Below are 20,059 nucleotides of genomic sequence, written 5' to 3' on the forward strand. Positions count from 1 at the left end.
CCCTTGGGGTATCCCGCAGTTCAAGATTTTGGGTTTAGACAGGGTCCCATCCACATCCGCCATCTGTTTTCTTCCTTGCCAATAAGAGCTAACCTATTTTCCCTCCACCTACTTCCTTCTTGATGTGATCAGTTAGATATAGTCAGCAAGTGTCGGTGGAACGGGATTTTCTAAAGCCAGATTGGAGCTCATATAGCAGGTTATGTAAGGAAATATAAACTCTCAATCTGCTCGAACATAATATTTTCCATGACCTTCGATAACATACTCAGGATTGAGACAAGCCGATAGTTTCCATGATCTAACTTATTCACTTTTTGTTGTTGTTGAGGAATGACCCTTGCAAGTTTTAGTTCACTGGGAAAAAAAACCTAGTTCAATAGACAGATTGTCACGCCCTGACCTGAGAGACGTTTTGTTTCTCTATTTTGGTTAGGGCAGGGTGTGATTTGGGTGGGCATTCGAGATTTGTAGTTCGTTGTTCTATTCTATGTTTTCTATTTCTATGTGGTCAGGTTCTAATTTGGTATTTCTATGTTGGGTTTTGTTTGGGATAATCTCCAATTAGAGGCAGCTGGTCCTCGTTGTCTCTAATTGGAGATCATACTTAAGTAGGGTTTTTTTCCACCTGGGTTTGTGGGAGATTATTTTTGAGTAGTGTATGTTTCACCTCTGCGTCATGGTTTGTTGTTTTGTTCTTTAGTTTCTGTTTATGTATTGCATAGTTTCACAGTGTAAATAAAATGTGGAACGACACACACGCTGCACTTTGGTCCGCTTCTCCTTTCGACAAACCGTGACACAGATTTAAAATGTGAATTATGCAGGGGGTGATAATTACCTCAGCATCCCTTAGAAATCTGTCAGGAATGTTGTCAAAGCCAGTTGCTTTGGAATGGTCAAGTTCTTTCAGCTTCTCTAGCACAGTTGACTCAGACACTTTTTCAAATGAAAAATCATCTACTTGAATCCCCTGCTGTGAGTAAAACTGATGGACTTGACTCTCCCCATAACAATCCGACTGACAAGGTAACTTGCTAACTAATGTATTAGCTATAGTTGTAAAATAACTATTCAGACTGTCTGCAACCACAGTCTTGTCTGATGTTACCTTTCCTCCAATGTCCAAACTAAGATTTTGAGCTTTGGTCTTTAATCTGTTACTGTCAACTAACAGCTTCAGACACTTCAGATTGTTCCTCTCGCAAATATTTTGTCATTCAAATAATATTTCCTGGCCTTCTCTATTATCATGTTAACCTAATTTCTTATAGTTTATAAAAAATAGAATCTGCCCTGGATTTCCTGAACTCCAGAAAGTGTTCATTTCTACGCTTAATTGCCTTTAAAATGTTATCGTTTATCCATGGTTCTGTTCTTTACTTAATTCAACAACAACAACAAATCTACAGCATCTGAAAACAATTCTTTAAAATTGCCCCAGGCATTTTCCACCTCATTGCATTTTAATACAGCAGACCAGTCCAATTTGCTCAAACAATTAACAAAAACATCTGCACTACAGTTCTTCGTAGACCTAATTTGTATTGAGTTATGACAATGAAATGTTTTTATTAACCTTCCTTATACAGAAAATGATGGCATGATCCCTGAGCTCATAGTTTACAACCCCACTGTTTGATATCCTTGTTCTATCTGACACCAACACGAGGTCAATGATGGTTTGGGTAGGACAGACTCTAGTGGGCTCATTAATCAGCTGGTGTAAAGAAAACAGATGAACATTTTTCTTAAGAGCTTTAAAAGTAGCACTGTCCTTTTTGAGCATGTCTGTATTAATTATTTAAAAATCACCATTAACAATAACCTTTGATTTACCAAAATCTGTACAGTTGGAGCAAGTCTCCTCCAACAATTCATAAAACTTCTGGTGGTCTGTAACAGGTTCCGACTATAATGGGTTTGCATTTTGGTAATAGGATGTCCAACCGCACAGCTTCAATCTCGTCATGGCTTAAATCTGATCTATAGTTGAACCCAATATCTGATCTGACATAAATATAACCTCCCACGCCTTTGCGGTCTCTTCTAATTACTACATAATTTACAACTTCAATCTCAGCGTTTTTTTATCAAACCATCTAGCCACGTTTCGGTAAAGCAAAGCCCTCCCACCTTACAGTTACCGGAGAGTAGACTCATTTCCTCGATCTTAGGAAGAAGGCTTCTAACGTTGAGATGAAGGATGTGTAGTCCTCTCGTAGAAAGCACCTTTCTAGAGTCAAGTTCTCCTCATCTGTTGGAACTGTCAGACAAAATGGTTCACTTGAGATGAGTGTTGACTCCCTGCAGTCCAATTGCAGCTGTGAAGCTCCAGGGTTCGCCCTTGCATCTGACCCGGGGTTTGCCTTTCAGGTCCCCACCCCATCCCAATTTCGCTCCACGTCCATTCGGCACAACAGACTGTCTCGTCTGGGGCCTCCCTCTGCATCCTCCCCTGGTCGCCACGCTCAGACAGCAGAGAGAAGCAGGAGGATTAGGTTGGTTGTCATGATCAAAGTCTGCAAATTCTCTAATTATTATGCATACCTGAAAGAGAGGGCTCCTACCCTTCTGTCCTTCTCCATTGCAGCATGCCGCTGCTCCAATGGATTTATTGATAGAAAATGTACGAACATTTCCAGACAGTAACAGGCATACTGTAATTATGAGGTTTCCACCATCAATTTGGCATTTACCTCTGACCTTAATCGCCCTTTTGGAGGTACTTTGGCAGCTGGGATATACGAACGTATTAATAGGGTTAATCCCGTTGCCAAAATTCTTTGTGCCAATCTTGTCATCGAGCCTGATCTTCTGATTAAAACTGCATACCTTCTCAAAAGGACATCAACGTGATGTACAAAAAGGGCCAGTATCTATAAACATGAAAATAAAATCGGAAATTAAAACACTGTCAACATGCCAACTCATGTATTTCCAGACATAGAGATTTATAGATATGTTTGTTCTGTATAGCCAATGACCACATGAGTTGCCTGTATAGCACCGTAACAGATCCGGGACCAGGCTATATATTCACCACCATTTGAAAAATGTTTATCAAATAAATTCAATGTGATGTTTAGGCCTTGCCTTTGATATATGTAAGCAAGTGTTAGCCTCACCTACATTACAGGTGTTGAGTGACAGGCATATAGACATGCTTGCAATTCTCAATTTCGCCACATGGGGTCACTATAATACAAATGAAATTCACCTAACGGTCTACCTGTAGTCTATATACAGCACATCATACCCTGTAAAGGTGTCTGCATCACAGGAGGTTGGTAGCACATTAATTGGGGACAATGGTAATGGCTGAGACGGAATATGTGAAATGGTATCAAATACCAATCAAACCAAATACCAAATACCAACTGATGCCAATTCATTCGCTCCCGTTCCAGCCATTATTATGAGCCGTTCTCCCCTAAGCAGCCTCCTGTGGTCTGCATATTAAGTTCCCTTGAAAAACGAGAAAGTCGTGGCAATAGTACTGTTTGTCCATCTTGAGACGCTGTAGAATCCATGTAAGATAACTCAATAAATCTGTCATTCATTTTGATGTTTTTGCAGAGGAGATCTTAGTCGTACAATTTTACATCTAACTAAGATGTTTGGTGCAGGTGTTTCTCAAGTGAAAAAAACGTGAATGAAAACGAGTCGTTTCTCGTTGAATAACGACAGACTTTATTGAAGAATCCCTACTGTTGACCGACAAAGGGGCGTAGACTTCGGCTATCAGACTTCGGCTTACCTCGAGAAAAATGTAGAGCACAAACAGCTGAAAAAAAAGCTCTTGCCGAAGACCAAAACAAACAGAAATGTCACAAAATGTTGTCGTAGTACATGCACAAACTGTTCCCGAGCTGTTCCGGGTGGGAAGCATGCAGATGCCTTAACAGTACCACAAACCACATGGTATGCTAGCCAACCCAAAGGATAACACACAAGTGATCTTTTTGTTGTTGTTGCCCTACAACCTAATTAAATCTGAGACAACCACTTTACACGTCAGGCATAATACCCTCATGATACGGAACGCTATCAGATCAATTAAACAGAAACACATTAAAAGCTGCTAACGTATTCAAAGCCACGCTTCTAACTATAATGTCAATAATACATGCCCAATCAATCAAACCAGCGACATCAGACATTATGACTTTTTCAATATTTTCCCTCAAAATATTTTGCCTGCTTATTAGTATGTAACTTAAACGTGGTGGCAGGTAGCCTAGCGGTTAAGAACGTTGGGCCAGTAACCAAAAGGTCGCTGGTTTGAAATGCAGAGAAAGGCACTTCATTCTAGTTGCTCTGGGTAAGAGCATCTGCTAAATGGCAAAATATTTCATGAAGAATGTTGAATTGCGTTTTAATTTAATCAAAGCCGTAATCAAAGTCCATGTATTGTCAGTATAACAACAAACAGTCCCGCTCTAAAATTTCACAGCACGTGCCGGGCCCTTATTCATAAAGTCTGTCAGAGTCTTGAGTATAGATCTGTGAGCAGTTTAGCCTTTTAGATCATAATGAATAAGATGACATGGACATTGGGGAGCTGATCCTAGATCAGCACTCCTACTCCGAGATGGGCACTGCTCTGAATTCAATCCACTGTTATCAATTATCAGTCTACTGTGTATTTATAGTCATTGGCCACTAGGTGACAGCATTTAGTCATATTTCTCTAAGCAGCAGAACCCATTCTGGAATATACCATTCTGGAATGTACAGGTTAGTAATAATATTTAGAAACATCCTTGTAATCTATGTATTCCTCCAGTGCTGCCAGTGTGTGTACTTAAAGGGAAGTTTATTTAAAGATCACATACAGAGATGAATGAAAACAGCAGGGTTGCATGGCACCCTATTCCCTATATAGTGATCATAGGGCTCTGGTCAAAAGTAGTACACTAGATAGGACATTCACAATAATGTACATTGACTTATCTGCTGATGTGGCATTTTTTAAGCTTGTAAATTACCTGCCTCAGAATAATCCTTTGATCAAATAGCGATGTTTGAAAATGCCCAGCCATACGCAGGTGAATTAAGTCATCTGTCAAAGTTACTGTTAATAATATCATCACAAAGAAAATAACAGACAATATGCATGTGTGGTATTGCAGGCTATGTTGGGGAATCAAAAGACTGAAGAGATGAATATGGGAAAGTCAGTCACACACACCTGAGGTGGGAAACGGAAGTGTGTGCGTGTGTCTGTGTGTGTTGTGCGTGTGTCTGTGTGTGTTGTGCGTGTGTGGGTGTGTCTGTGTGTGTGCATGTGTTAGTGTTTGTGTGGGTGTGTAGGTGTGCATGTGTTAGTGTTTGTGTGGGTGTGTGTGTTGTGCATGTGTGTGTGCATGTGTTAGTGTTTGTGTGGGTGTGTGTGTGTGCATGTGTTAGTGTTTGTGTGGGTTTGTGTGTGTGCATGTGTTAGTGTTTGTGTGGGTGTGTGTGTGTGTGCATGTGTTAGTGTTTGTGTGGGTTTGTGTGTGTGCATGTGTTAGTGTTTGTGTGGGTGTGTGTGTGTGCATGTGTTAGTACGCCTGTGTGACTCTCTCCCTTTGCAAATGTTAGTTGAATAATTCATGGTCTGATATAATTGTCGGCTGTGGTTGCAGGTAGCAATTCATCATGTTGTATGTAATTAAAAGGGTGTCAAAAAATGGGTTGTGAATGCCAAGGCAACAGAGACAACCCAAGCAGTTTGTCGAAAAAGAAGGCAAAAGTCTCTCTGACTCCATATCTTTAGAGGCTTTGGGGACATGTGATGACAGAAGGTGAGTGTATATCACTGGATGGTTTCAGTGGTAATGTTAGTCAGTGGCATTCACTGTACATTCAATGTGCAAGCCCATGGGTGTACAGTACAGTGGAGTAGATCAAGTTTAAAGTACTCTGTACAACTGTCAAACACTCAAACGCGTTCACCTGAAAAGTGTATCAATACAATACAGGAGTCCGTTTCAAATCCGTTTTGCCAGAACGGTTGCCCTTTTTTTGGAAAACACATAGAGACAAGGCTAATACTTGTGATGTAGCCACAGAGCGCAGAGACGAGGCAGCGGTCATCAAAGAGAGGAAGGAAAGGAAAGGGAAACCACTGCCTGGGACCCACCTGGGCAACAGCCTTATAAATACACCCCAGCCAGACCCACAGTCTTGCAGACTCCATAGAACTCCATACAACGCTTCCCGACTTTTATCATGGGGCTGGGGAGAGCGAAAGAGCGAAATAGGTTATGATACTCACGTCAAACTCGTTGAGGGCCGCGGCCAGCTCGCCGATGCCAGCGTGGCCGTGCTTCTCGTCGCCGGGCGAGGTGGCCTGAGCGGCACTGCTGATGCCCCCGATGGCCTCCTGCACCTGCTTGAAGACGTAGTCGCGGTTGGCGCGCGTGGCCGCCACGTCCGGGTGGCGCAGGAAGGCCTGCGAGGCCGTGTAGAGCATGGTGGCGTTCTTCTTCAGGGCACCACGCGCAGCTGCCATTTCGTCCCGGCACTGGGGGTCTTTCAGCTCCTGAAGGCGAGACGGGGGAGTTAGGAAATGTTATATACCGGTCAGGAAATGTTATATACTGGTTGGGAAATGCTATATACTGGTCAGGAAATGTTATATACTGGTCAGGAAATGCTATATACTGGTCAGGAAATGTTATATACTGGTTAGGAAATGTATACTGTTTAGGAAATGTTATATACTGGTTAGGAAATGTATACTGTTTAGGAAATGTTATATACTGGTTAGGAAATGTATACTGTTTGGGAAATGTTATATACTGGTTAGGAAATGTATACTGTTTGGGAAATGTTATATACTGGTTAGGAAATGTATACTGTTTAGGAAATGTCATATACTGGTTAGGAAATGTATACTGTTTAGGAAATGTTATATACTGGTCAGGAAATGCTATATACTGGTTAGGAAATGTTGTATACTGTTTAGGACATGTATACTGTTTCTAAAATCTATACTGTTTAGGAAATGTTATATACTGGTTAGGAAATGTATACTGTTTAGGAAATGTTATACACTGAGTATACAAAACATTAAGGACACCTGGTCTTTCCAAGACAAAGACTGACCAGGTGAAAGCTATGATCCCTTATTGATGTCACTCGTTAAATCCACTTCAATCAGTGTAGATCAAGGGGAGGAGACAGATTAAAGAAGGATTTTTAAGCCTTGAGACGATATAGACATGGATTGTGTATGTGTGCCATTCAGAGGGTGAATGGGCAAGACTAAATATTTCAGGGTCTTTGAACAGGGTATGGTGGTAGGTGCCAGACCAGTTTGCATCAAGAACTGCAACGCTGCTGAGTTTTTCACGCTGAACAGTTTCCTGTGTGTCAAGAATGGTCCATCACCCAAAGGACATGCAGCCAACTTGACACAACTGTGTGAAGCATTGGAGTCAACATGGGCCAGCATCCCTGTGGAGTGCTTTCGACAAATTAAGGCTGTTCTGCTGGCAAAATGGGGGGGGTGCAACTCAGTATTAGAAAGGTGTTTCTAATGTTTGTTATACTCAGTGTATATTGGTTAGGAAAGGTTGTATACTGTTTAGGAAATGTTATATACGATTTAGGAAATGTTGTATATGTGTTAGGACATGCTGCATATACTCAGACCAGACCTCAGCACAGGTTATATAGCAAACCTGCAGAATTTTACTAACATACAAAACTCATTTTACTTTTGTTTTGTAGCAGTATTGGAATTGATTTGAAAAGTTAGAGGTACTATAACTTTGTTCAAAGGGTACTTTCACTTTGCTTGAAATCAGTTAGAGAGGATTTGACATCTGGTCTGACCCTCGGGATACTATCCAAACGAAGGCTGAATATTTAATTAAACACACTCAAATGAATCGTCACATACCATTATTGTGGGCACAAGATATGTGTTGATTGAAAGTTGAACCTTGAGACTTTTAACTGCATGGGCTTCCTTCGATATGTCTACTCATATTCTATTCAAACACCATAAAGCCTTGATAGGCAGACCTTCTTGATATGAAGAAAGTTATTTTATGTCAAGTCGGTCCCCTTGAACAGCGCACCTTGCGTGACCCAACAGTTCGACTGAGCGCATAACACATTATTTATTACAGATTTCCTGTCAAAACTCGACATATTCATTATTAAGTGTTCTCACTTAACACATCCTATTTACTTCTAAGAAAGGTAAAAAGCATTCCCTCAACTATGTGCCACTTCCAAAAAGTACCCAAACTTAGTGGAGCTTTAAGAAAGCACTCAAAGACATGAATAATTTCCCCTGAATTCTAAATTATTATTCCATGGTCCATGTTTAAGAGGCATTTCCAGGGACAGAGAGATGTGAGTCAATCAACCGAGAGACGGCAGCTCAACTCTTTCAGCATGTGTCCCAAATTGCACCCTATTCCCTATATGGGAATCACTCTAGGTCAGAGAGGACCGTGATCTGACCGTCACAGGGAAACATCACGTCGGGGGCGTCTGCCTGCTTGTCAGGGACCAGTGGTGTACATCCATCCTGGTAAGAGACTCTGTACCCCCGACATTGAACTGCTTTCTGTGTCACTGCGACCCTACTATCTGCCCCGTGAGTTCCCTCAATTGTTTGTTACCGTTGTGTACATTCACCCAAAAGCTAATATAACAAAAGCATCAGAGATTATCTATAATCTGTCACAGAAACTGGAATCCATCTCCCCCGACGCAACCACATTTATTTTAGGGGATTTTAACAACTGTACTTTGCACAAAGTCCTGCGCACGTACCACCAGTATGTGAAATGTCACACTAGGAAAAATAAGACTCTTGATTCGTGCTATGGGACAATACCAAATGATTTCTCTGCCACCACCAGACCTCCCCTGGGGACATCAGACCACAATGTGGTCTACCTCAGGCCAACCTACTGTCGGCTCCTGGAGAGGGAGAAACCCACAGTTAAAACTGTTGAGAACGACAACAGTATCACTTGTCTCCAGGGGTGGTTTGACTGTACTATGTGGGAGGTGCTGTATTTGAGGACAGCAGCTCTGATCTTGATGAACTCACAGATGTTATTTCAGACTATGTAAACTTCTGTGTTGAGTCAGTTGTGCCTGCTAAAACCTGTAAAAGCTTCCCTAACAATAAGCCTTGGGTATCAAAACACCTAAAATCACTACTAGGAAGAAGGCAGTTTATGCTGAGGTTGATAGACAGGCTTTAAGAGATGTACAACGTGAGATCAAAAGACAGATACTGGTGGACAAGGAGACATACAAGCAAAGGGTGGAGAGGACCCTCTCCCCAGGAAACTCAAGGGTGGCCTGGCCAAGGATGAAATCCATGGCTAACGCTCCCCACATACAGTAGGCAGGGGAAAAACCAATGCTGTCCTTGGGAGACATGAGGGCCAGAACATGGCTAATAAACTGAATGTTTTCTTCTCAAGATTTGAAATCAGACAACTTTGTGTCGGAGGTAAAACCAATGGAAGCATCATTACAAACTGGCTGATGTTTTAAAGTTGTTCAGGGGACGTAACGCACACAAAAGCCCAGGCCCAGACAAAATAAGTGGACAGGTGTTAAAGCACTGTGCTAAACAATTGGCTGGTGTTTTTAGTGACATTTTCCAATCCTCCCTCGACCAGCAACATGTGCCAGTACTGTGGAAAAACTCAATAATTATACACATTCCTAAAGCATCTAATCCCTATGTGCTGAATGACTACGGCCCTGTCGCCTTGACATCCTTAGTAATGAAATGCCTTGAGAAAATTGTGAAAAGTAATGTTTTCAGCGCCTCCGAGAATCTCCTCGGCCCGTTTCAGTTTGCCTATCAGCCCAGCAGAAGAGTTGATGATGCCATTCTTACTCTCCTCAACATGGTCTACAGACATCTAAAGGGTGTACTCTCCTCAACATGGTCTATAGGCACCTAGAGGGTGTACTCTCCTCAACATGGTCTACAGACATCTAGAGGACGCCAAATCCCATGTCAGGGTTCTGTTTGTTGACTTTTCTTCTGCCTTCAACACAATCCAGCCTTACATTCTGGCACAGAGACACTTTCAGGACTTCTCCTTAAATGTGGGGCTGGTTTTGTGGTTGTTGGACTTCCTGAGCCAGCGGTCACAAGTAGGTCTCCACGTGTCGGACATACGCACCACCAACACAGGCTCTCTTCAGGGATGTGTTTTGTCCCCACTCCTGTACATCTGGTACACTAATAGTTATACTAGTTCCCATCCTGACAGACACCTCGTTAAGTTCGCTGATGACCCTGCCTTGATCAGCCTGTTGCATGATGACGAGGAACACCATGGCCCGGTCCTAAATGACTTTGTAGAGTGGTGTGATGAATCACACTTGGTCCTCAATACCAATAAGACCAAAGAGATGTGCATAGACTTCAGGAAGAGTACAACACCTACTTCCGCAACATCTATCAGATGTCAGAACATAGAGATTGTAGAGGAATACAAATATCTGGGTGTCCTCTTGGACAACAAGCTTCAGTGGAGTAAATGTACAGACCTGATCTACAACAAGAGCCAACAGAGACTGTACTTTGTCAAAAAGCTGGGATCTTTTAATGTAGACTGTACTATACTGACTCTGTTTTACAAATCTTTCATTGAGAGGATTTTAACTTTTCGTACTGTTTGTTGGTTTGGCAATACCACTGTCAGCCAGAGAAATATGATGAGAAGGATTATCACCACAGCAAGCAAGGTACTGGAGTCAAACAGACAGGCCTGGATGAGATCTTTAAGGTCAGGGCCCTCCGCAAGGCTCACACAATCATTTTAGACCCAAGCCACCCCCCGTAACCAGACTTTGAACGGCAGGAAAAACAGAGACTGTGCCAGGTGTGATATCCCTCCTAAACAGCTCAAAAAGTCAGGGAAGTATATAGTGCACTACTTTTGACCAGACCTCTATGGGCCCTGCTCAAAAGCAGTGTGCCATTTGAGACGCACCCTCAGTCATTCCTCAGTCAGTAACGGTGTGCTATGGCACAGTCACGGATACAGCTCAGCATTTAAACGTGCTTTGGAGAAGGCGTTTGGTTATGACCGAGAGCCCAGCTTGGTGCTGGGAGCAGAGTCATTTCCCTCTCCCTAGGCTAGCTATAGAGGCAGTGGTGTGATGTCGGCTTGCTCTGTGCGTGTGTGTGAAAGCGTGCGTGTGATGTCCTGCTATGATAGAGAATCAGTGTTCTCGCTGTGTCTTGGTAAGAGCCGAAGGGCTCTCTGTCTCTATCTGTTTTTAATGCGTCTGCCTCGATACTGGTTTCTCTTTAAAGTTCCCCTGGCTGGATCTAATCGTCTCGAGGTTTAACACATCACTGATGGTTAGAGGTACAGGGGCTGGAGGTACAGGTGTGTGTGTGTGTGTGTGTGTGTGTGTGTGTGTGTGTGTATGTGTGCAGTCTCCTGCAAAGCTTGGTTTCCCATTTATCTGTGATACAAGCTCATGGAGCCTGGTGTGGAATATGACATATTTGACAATTACCTGTAGTGTGAGTGTGTGTGTGTGTGTGTTACCTGCTGTCTGCGGGCAGCCACATAGTTGAGCTTCACCATCTCCTTGCCAAACTCCTTGAAGCGGTTGGCAAGGTCCTGCTCATTGGTGGCATTCTTCACTGCCTCCAGGGCCTCCTCCACCTGTCACATGCACACACACACACACACACACGCACGCACGGAAACATGGAGACACAGATATTTAACATTTGCAAAACGTTTATGGACATAGCTAGCCTACCTTACGGCTTTCCATTAAGTATTTTCATTAAGAGACAAAACTTCAGCTACAGATGTAGGATCTCAATTTGAGCATCAATTTAATCCTCCAGCAACATGAAATGTGAATTATTACATGGATTATAATTAATGGACATTTTTGTAGGGGTTGAAAAAACTCTAGTCTGAAATTTCTAAGGGAAAATTACAAAACTTCAGAACCTGTTTTAAACCTCAAATACACTACAAGTTTAAAATGTGCCTCCTGCAACAGGGTGATCAAATAAAATCATCCGTATGAAAAATAATAAGGCACTTTGCTTGGCTGGACCAAAATTAATTTTCACTTCTTTGTAATTGCTACCAGAACTTTTTTTTGTGTGTGTGGCCATTAACTTGTGATTTTTTTTTTTTAAATGGTCCCCTTTTAGCGATCCGCATCCCTGTATGTGGAGGTCCATTCTTATTCTAAACTACTTTCTGTAGCCATTATGAAAGTGCAGACAGAGGCTGTATTGGAAAGAGAGAGTGAGAGAGAGCAGGAGAATGAGAGAGAGCTTTGGAAAAGAGAGAGAGAGGAAAGAGAGAGAAAAGAGAGATAGAAATAGAGAGAAGAAAGAGAGAAATAGAGAGAAGGAGAGAGAGAGAGATAACTCGTAAGTGGCCTTTGATGAGAAGCTTAGGCACAGACTGGAGTTAAGCCCCCTCTCGGCTCCCGGGGACACCCTAAATGTTCTAGAAGATGAACCGTCTGAGAGTGTGTGTGTAGGTCTGGGCAGTTGTACCAGCACTGCACTGGATCACAATGAAAGCACTACAGACAGAATCCTAACTTGTGATCTGTATGTGTCCTGTAAACATATAGGCTTAATTACACTTCTATCCAAGCGGTGTGACATGTACAGTACGTGTGGTTGATATCTCCTTGTTCCTTATAGCGGGTATACATCAGTGGACTCTGATATCACATCAGGTGCATGTGTGTGTGTGTGTGTGTGTGTGTGTGTGTGTGTGTGTGTGTGAGTGTGTGTGTGTGTGTGTGCATGCGTCCATGTGTGTGCGCGTGAGAGGTTGTGTGAGTGTGTGCCTGTGTGCCTATGTGTGTGTGTGTGTGTGTGTGTGTGTGTGTGTGTGTGTGTGTGTGTGTGTGTGTGTGTGTGTGTGTGTGTGTGTGTGTTCTACTACTGAGGTTCTGGCTCATCTATATGCTAATGTACGGCCCAGGTAGAACGTAAAGCTCCCAGGGTTCAGTGGTGATCAGTGGTGATCAGTGGCGCTGTGGATTAGAGCAGGGCATGCTGGGATACCCTGGGGAGGGGATGGGACAGGACATGGGGACATTACTCACTGAAGATGTCCAGAAATGCCTCTATGGATCACCAAAGGCATTTGAACTCCTAGTGTGTTTTGATACAGTGTTCTTCCACATACTAGGTGAAGAGAAAATATGTATCCTGGATGCATCCTAAATGGCACACTATTCTCTATTTAGTGCACTACTCTGACCAGGGCCCTTAACTAAGAGGACACGGTGACTCTACTGTACTTACTGAAGTTGCTGACTATTCTGTAGCCTGACTATATACAGTATGTCCCTGTTGATCGCCAAAGGCATATGAAAGCCCTTGTGTTATCTTACGATTTTTAGCCACCTTGCTCTTTCACTTACAGTAAGGGAAGGGAGAGGTGTGTGTGTGTGTGTGTGTGTGTGTGTGTGTGTGTGTGTGTGTGTGTGTGTGTGTGTGTGTGTGTGTGTGTGTGTGTGTGGGGGGAATTTGGTAGAGTAGTGGTTGGCTCACCCTGAAACTCTACGGGGGTTGGGAGTGTGTGTATGTGTGTGTGTGTGTGTGCGCGCACTTGTGCATGCGTCCATGTGCGCGCGCGTGAGAGTTTGTGTGAGTGTGTGTGCCTGTGTGTGTGTGTGTGTGTGTGTGTGTGTGTGTGTGTGTGTGTGTGTGTGTGTGTGTGTGTGTGTGTGTGTGTGTGTGTGTGTGTGTGTGTGTCCTGCTGGGTCTATCTACAAAGGCCAGCTGACTTTGTAGCTGGTAGGGGAGCCTCTCTGTGGCGCGTTTAAAGATATGCAGACTAACCGACAGCGACTTCAAACAGCCTTTTTAAAGACCACCGTCGTTCACAGCGTTTGAATAAAAGTTAAGAGGTTACTCGAGAGAAACTTTGTCAGACTTTGAATGATAGGGTCCTAGACCAAGGTTTGTACTCAGATGCATAAGTTCCACCGTAGGTGCTTAATCAAGCCATTGGAAGCATGGGGTGACAACGCACAAACTTCACTATCACTTCAGAATAAATCCCATGGGATGGGGTGCATCTCAATCTCAATAGTCTAGTGTTGTCCATTCCGGATGAGACAAGGAGCGGATGCCACTTAAAGGCCATGGAGATGTGTCCCTTGTATCAGTGAAGAAGAGCAAAAGGACATAGTTATAGAGTAGTCGTAGACTATGAGTTACTTACGATTTTCAGGTGGGCCAGCAACCTCATGACGTCGGCCATGTCGGCGAGGATGAGCAGGCGGGTGACGGCGGAGAGCAGGGCGCGGGCAGCCCTCACCATGGTGCCGCGCTTCACTGAGGAGCAAGGGTCGTCAGCAAACTCCTGGGAGGCCACGCGCATTGAATCACCTGCAGAGGGGGATTAGAGTGAGACAGAAAGAGAGCGAGAGAGAGAGTGAGATGTGGCTGAGGTTGGAGGAGGGTCAGCAGAAATATCACACCAGATAGACTTCAGTATTCAACGTTTTTCCAGGTCCCCAGGACATCGGGAGATCGGGAGAAGCCTCCACTAGGGGCAACATGAGCATGTATTACCATCTAGTAGGCTCGCGGCTTGCTAGGGTGTTGTGGATGGGGATATAGAGGAAGGGCTAAAACCACACACTTCGGTTCTAAGGATTGCAGGTTCACCCCTTTTTACTTATTTCATTTGTTTCTGTTTTAAACTCTTCCCAAACCTTAACCCTTACCTTAATCAGTGGGAATTAATTTCTAAACTTATCCGTCAAGTTCTTTCTGTTTTAACAACCTTTAATCCTTATCTACTTTCACTTCCCATAGGGTTTAACATGTTTTTTGAATGACTGCCTCATCTCTGTACCCACACATATAAGTCCCTCCTTTGAGCAGTGAATTTCAAACACAGATTCAACCACAAAGACCAGGGAGGTTTTCCAATTCCTCGCAAAGAAGGGCACCTATTGGTAGCAGGCATTGAATATCCATTTGAGCATGGTGAAGTTATTCATTACAATGTGGATGGTGTATCAATACACCCAGTCACTGCAAAGATACAGGTATCCCTCCTAACTCAGTTGCCGGAGAGGAAGGAAACTTCTCAGGCTAATGGTGACTTTGCAACAGTTAACGGCTGTGATAGGAGAAAATTGAGGATTGATCAAAAACATTGTAGTTACTCCACAATACTAACCTAATTGACAGAGTGAAAAGAAGGAAGCCTGTACAGAATACAAACATTCCAAAACATGCAACCTGTTTGCAACAAGGCATTAGGCATTAAGGTGAAACTGCAAACAATGTGGCAAAGAAAATAACGTTATGGCCTGAATACAAAGCTTTATGTTCGGGGCAAATCCAACCCAACACATCACTGTGTACCACTCTTCATATTTTCAAGTATGGTGGTGGCTGCATCATGTTATGGGTATGCTTGAGTTTTTTCAACTATGGTTGTTTGACTGCGAGCATTTGATGAAATGCACGCAGCATTACACAACTTGAGATCTCTGAAACATTCTGTGAGTAGCAGCGCATTTATGAGCGCATCCGATACAGATTAGGGGAGAAGGGGGCTATTCCGGGGATATAGGCTACTGAATATAACCTATTCAGTTAGAGTGGCTATTGCGCTGTTTCCACCCGTATGTTGTTGGAAGACTAATGCAAAAGTAATATGAGGATTGGGACACACAAGTGATACTTCATAATAATCATAAATGGATTTAACAGTTTTGTGAGCATTTTGTCAAATAAACAAATGACTTGCATGGGCACGTGGTTTGTTTTGGAAATTTAGTTTGTTTGGCGTTTTGCAATGTGCTTCTAACTATTGACTCAGGGGGTTGAATACTTATCGAATTAAGATATATTACTGTTTCATTTTTCATACATTTTGTCTAGTGACAATTAAATAAATTTGAATATCACTTTGTAACAACAAAATGTTGAAAAATTAAAGGGGTGTGAATACTTTCTGAAGGCACTGTATTCCCATGTGCATGTATCTACACCAGTATTTACGTGTTGTACTGCACGTTTAGCATTAAGTGTAGACTTCCTAGCCTGAACTTCCCTCCGTGTGTGCAGTGTGTCGCAATCTTAATCTACATTACATCAACACGATAGGAAACCAGGAAACCATTTTGTCTCTTCCTGAGTGGTGGAGGTGAGCTGAAAATATCCCTGTTTGAGCCCTGTGGTGGTGGTTGCATAGCAGTAACCTCCTCTTGCATGGCCCACACAACCACAGGAGGCCGGAGGTGGTAGTGACGTATCCCAGAAAACCATGTGGAATCCATAGAGAGAACAGAGAGCAGAGGAGAAGGAGTTGTGTTTGTGTGTAACTCCTTTATCACACTTTATCTGTACATCGTATATGTCTGCCTTAGAGAACAAGTATTCTGTATGACAGATAAAATGCAAACCATCTTGGTTCATGTAAGGGAAAGCCATAGCATAGTCCTAGACAGAGTGCAGTTATTTCTGCTGGCACTAGTGGTATATCCCACAGTGGCTCCCATGTAAACCCCAGTCTGTGGATCAAGAGAGGTAATTAGGAGTCACCTCAGACTAGCCTGATCCTAGATCTGTTTGTGCTGTCTTGCCAACTCTAATTGTCATTGTGACACCAGCACAAACAGATATGGGAACAGTCTAACCTCAGACAGAGCCGAGCTTGCCTCACTAGGGAATGCTCTCTCTGTCTGAGGCCTTCTCATTCATAAACCACAGACTGATTACATTGACTGTCACCCCTTAAAGCCCAAGGGGGGCATCAGTGGCTTATGTCACCTGATGAAAAGTACAGATAAATCCATAGATCACACACACACACACACACACACTTTTAAGTGAGTCATCATAACTCATTCTTCCAGGACAGTGATGAGACAGGCGTGTGTGTGTGTGTGTGTGTGTGTGTGTGTGTGTGTGTGTGTGTGTGTGTGTGTGTGTGTGTGTGTGTGTGTGTGTGTGTGTGTGTGTGTGTGTGTGTGTGTGTGTGTGTGTGACAGTTTGGTGGGCTTAGTGAATCCCCGCAGTCTGAAATCAGCTTCCATAATTGAATCAGGAGGAGATGAGAGGTGATAGAGGAGACGATTGGACGATAGGACTCAGAGGGTTATAGACAAGATTATAGGTTTTATGGGGGCTCGGGCTGCACACTGTTAAAATAACCTTTAGCTTAAAGGGTTTATTGGCAAGGACGTCTCTTTCCACACAGTACTCCTGCTGGCTCCTGTTCCATTTGCCAGGCGGAATTCTCCATAAATACAGAGTGAGAACGTTAACTATCTTTTCACTTTTTCTCCAGACGAAAAACAAATAAAATGCCACTATGATCTTCAGGCAGTGGGAACCTAAAATGGGTGAACTGGAAGTGGGCTTTCAGATTAAAAGCTCCACGTATGGTAGTTCTTGACACTGTTCCTTGTGACTATATAACTTAAAAAGACACGAACAAACGTACATTCAAAGTAGCGGTTGATCCTTCAATAAAGGACTGTTACTGTCATGAATTAGTCTTTCGAATAGAGAATCAGACAACATTTACAACTCTAATCTCCTAAAATAGTGCCCTGTCAGTGTCGGCAATATCCTCTCTCACCGTCTCCCAAATGGCACTCGATCCCCTTTATAGTGCACTACTTTTCACTCGGGCAACTTTGGGACGCATACACCCTGCTGTAGTCTATACCTTATAATGGGACATAATGTGATGTGGATTGTGGAGATTTCTGTTCCCCCCCACTGGGGTGTGACTGTGTCTACTGTACTGTCCTATAGCTCAAGGTCAGTTAGCTAGTTCTTCCTGGTCCCATTGGCAGCCAGGGATTCAGTCTGATTGATTTGTTTCCTCATGAGGAGAGAGCTTTCCCATTAACAGTGAAAGGTCAAGTGTGAACACACACATAAATATTCAAGGGACACACGCACACATACAGTTGAAGTCGGAAGTTTACATACACTTAGGTTGGAGTCATTAAAACTAGTTTTTCAACCACTCCACACATTTCCTGTTAACAAACTATAGTTTTGGCAAGTCGGTTAGGACATCTACTTTGTGCATGACACAAGTAATTGTTCCAACAATTGTTTACAGACAGATTATTTCACTTATAATTCACTGTATCACAATTCCAGTGGGTCAGAAGTTTACATACACTAAGTTGACTGTGCCGTTAAATAGTTTTGAAAATTCCAGAAAATGATGTCATGGCTTTAGAAGCTTCTGATAGTCTAATTGACATAATTTGAGTCAATTGGAGGTGTACCTGTGGATGTATTTCAAAGCCTACCTTCAAACTCAGTGCCTCTTTGCTTGAGATCAAGGAAAAATCAAAAGAAATCAGCCAAGACCTCAGAATTTTTTTTTAGACCTCCACAAGTCTGCTGCATCCTTGGGAGCAATTTCCAAACACCTGAAGGTACCACGTTCATCTGTACAAACAATAGTATGCAAGTATAAATACCATGGGACCACGCAGCCATCATACCGCTCAGAAAGGAGACACGTTCTGTCTCCTAGAGATGAACGTACTTTGGTGCGAAAAGTGCAAATCAATCCCAGAACAACAGCAAAGGAACTTGTGAAGATGCTGGAGGAAACGGGCACAAAAGTATCTATATCCACAGTAAAACGAGTCCTATATCAACATAACCTGAAAGGCCGCTCAGCAAGAAATAAGCCACTTCTCCAAAACCGCCATAAAAAAGCCAGACTACGGTTTGCAACTGCACATGGGGACAAAGGTTGTATTATTATTTTTTTAAATGTCCTCTGGTCTGATGAAACAAAAATAGAACTGTTTGGCCATAATGACCATTGTTACGTTTGGAGGAAAGAGGGGGAGGCTTGCAAGCCGAAGAACACCATCCCAACCATGAAGCACGGGGGTGGCAGCATCATGTTGTTGGGGTGCTTTGCTGCAAGAGGGACTGGTGCACTTCACAAAATAGATGGCACCATGAGGAAGGAAAATTATGTGGATATATTGAAACAACATCTCAAGACATCAGTCAGGAAGTTAAAGCTTGGTAGCAAATGGGTCTTCCAAATGGACAATGACCCCAAGCATACTTCCAAAGTTGTGGCAAAATGGTTTAAGGACAAAAAAGTCAAGATATTGGAGTGGCCATCACAAAGCCCTGACCTCAATAGTATAGAAAATTTGTGGGCAGAACTGAAAAAGCGTGTGCAAGCAAGGAGGCCTACAAACCTGGACTCAGTTACATCAGCTCTGTCAGGAGGAATTGGCCAAAATTCACCCAACTTATTGTGGGAAGCTTGTGGAAGGCTACCCGAAGCATTTGACCCAGGTTAAACAATTTAAAGACAATGCTACCAAATACTAATTGAGTGTATGTAAACATCTGACCCACTAGAAATGTGATGAAAGAAATACAAGCTGAAATAAATCATTCCCTATACTATTATTCTGACATTTCACATTCTTAAAATAAAGTGGTGATCCTAATTGACGTAAGACAGGGAATTTTAACTAGGATTAAATGTCAGGAATTGTGAAAAACTGAGTTAAAATGTATTTGGCTAAGGTGTATGTAAACTTACGACTTCAACTGTACAGTGCCATTCAAAAGTATTACAAATAAACCAAGATGGCGTAGCAGTGCAGACGTGTTTTGTTCGTCCTCTCGTGTACTTTTGTATTTTTCGTCTTTTTTTGTATATATTTGAATTTTATTTTCAGTCTCTTTTCCATTTTAATTCAATTATACCTTCCGGTAACCTGCCTCACCCAATGTGATGCGGAACTGCAATTATTTTTATAGCAAGAACCACCTAGCCATCAGAAGCTAACCAGCTACAAGCTATGTAGTCATTGTTAGCCACTGCTAGTGGCCTTTACCTTCTGCACAGATACCAGCCCTTTTGTTTAGCCTGGATAATACTCGCCAGCCTACCAGTATCAGACAGTCTCTCCACTACAATGCCGGATTCCTGCCGTAATCCCAGGACCATTACTCTTGATCTTCACAGCTAGCTAGCACCCACCGAGTTACCTAGTACTGAATCTATCCCTAAGGCCCACCTCCCGGCCT

The 20,059-nt window shown here is 42.9% G+C and overlaps 1 protein-coding gene across 2 annotated transcripts in view; it reads right to left on the bottom strand.

The window, feature by feature from the left end:
- LOC106609934 (catenin alpha-2) overlaps positions 1 to 20,059 on the bottom strand; it is a 756,904-nt gene that overhangs the window by 582,343 nt on the left and 154,502 nt on the right. For both annotated transcript variants that reach the window (XM_045722643.1, XM_045722644.1), the window contains exons 4-6: positions 14,220 to 14,386; positions 11,547 to 11,666; positions 6,263 to 6,529 (exon numbers count right to left, since the gene is read on the bottom strand). In XM_045722643.1, the coding sequence (XP_045578599.1) occupies positions 6,263 to 6,529; positions 11,547 to 11,666; positions 14,220 to 14,386 (554 nt within the window). The remainder of the gene's footprint in view (positions 1 to 6,262; positions 6,530 to 11,546; positions 11,667 to 14,219; positions 14,387 to 20,059) is intronic.

This window comes from Salmo salar, chromosome ssa08 (genome assembly GCF_905237065.1).
Source record: "Salmo salar chromosome ssa08, Ssal_v3.1, whole genome shotgun sequence".
Classification (NCBI taxonomy): domain Eukaryota; kingdom Metazoa; phylum Chordata; class Actinopteri; order Salmoniformes; family Salmonidae; genus Salmo; species Salmo salar.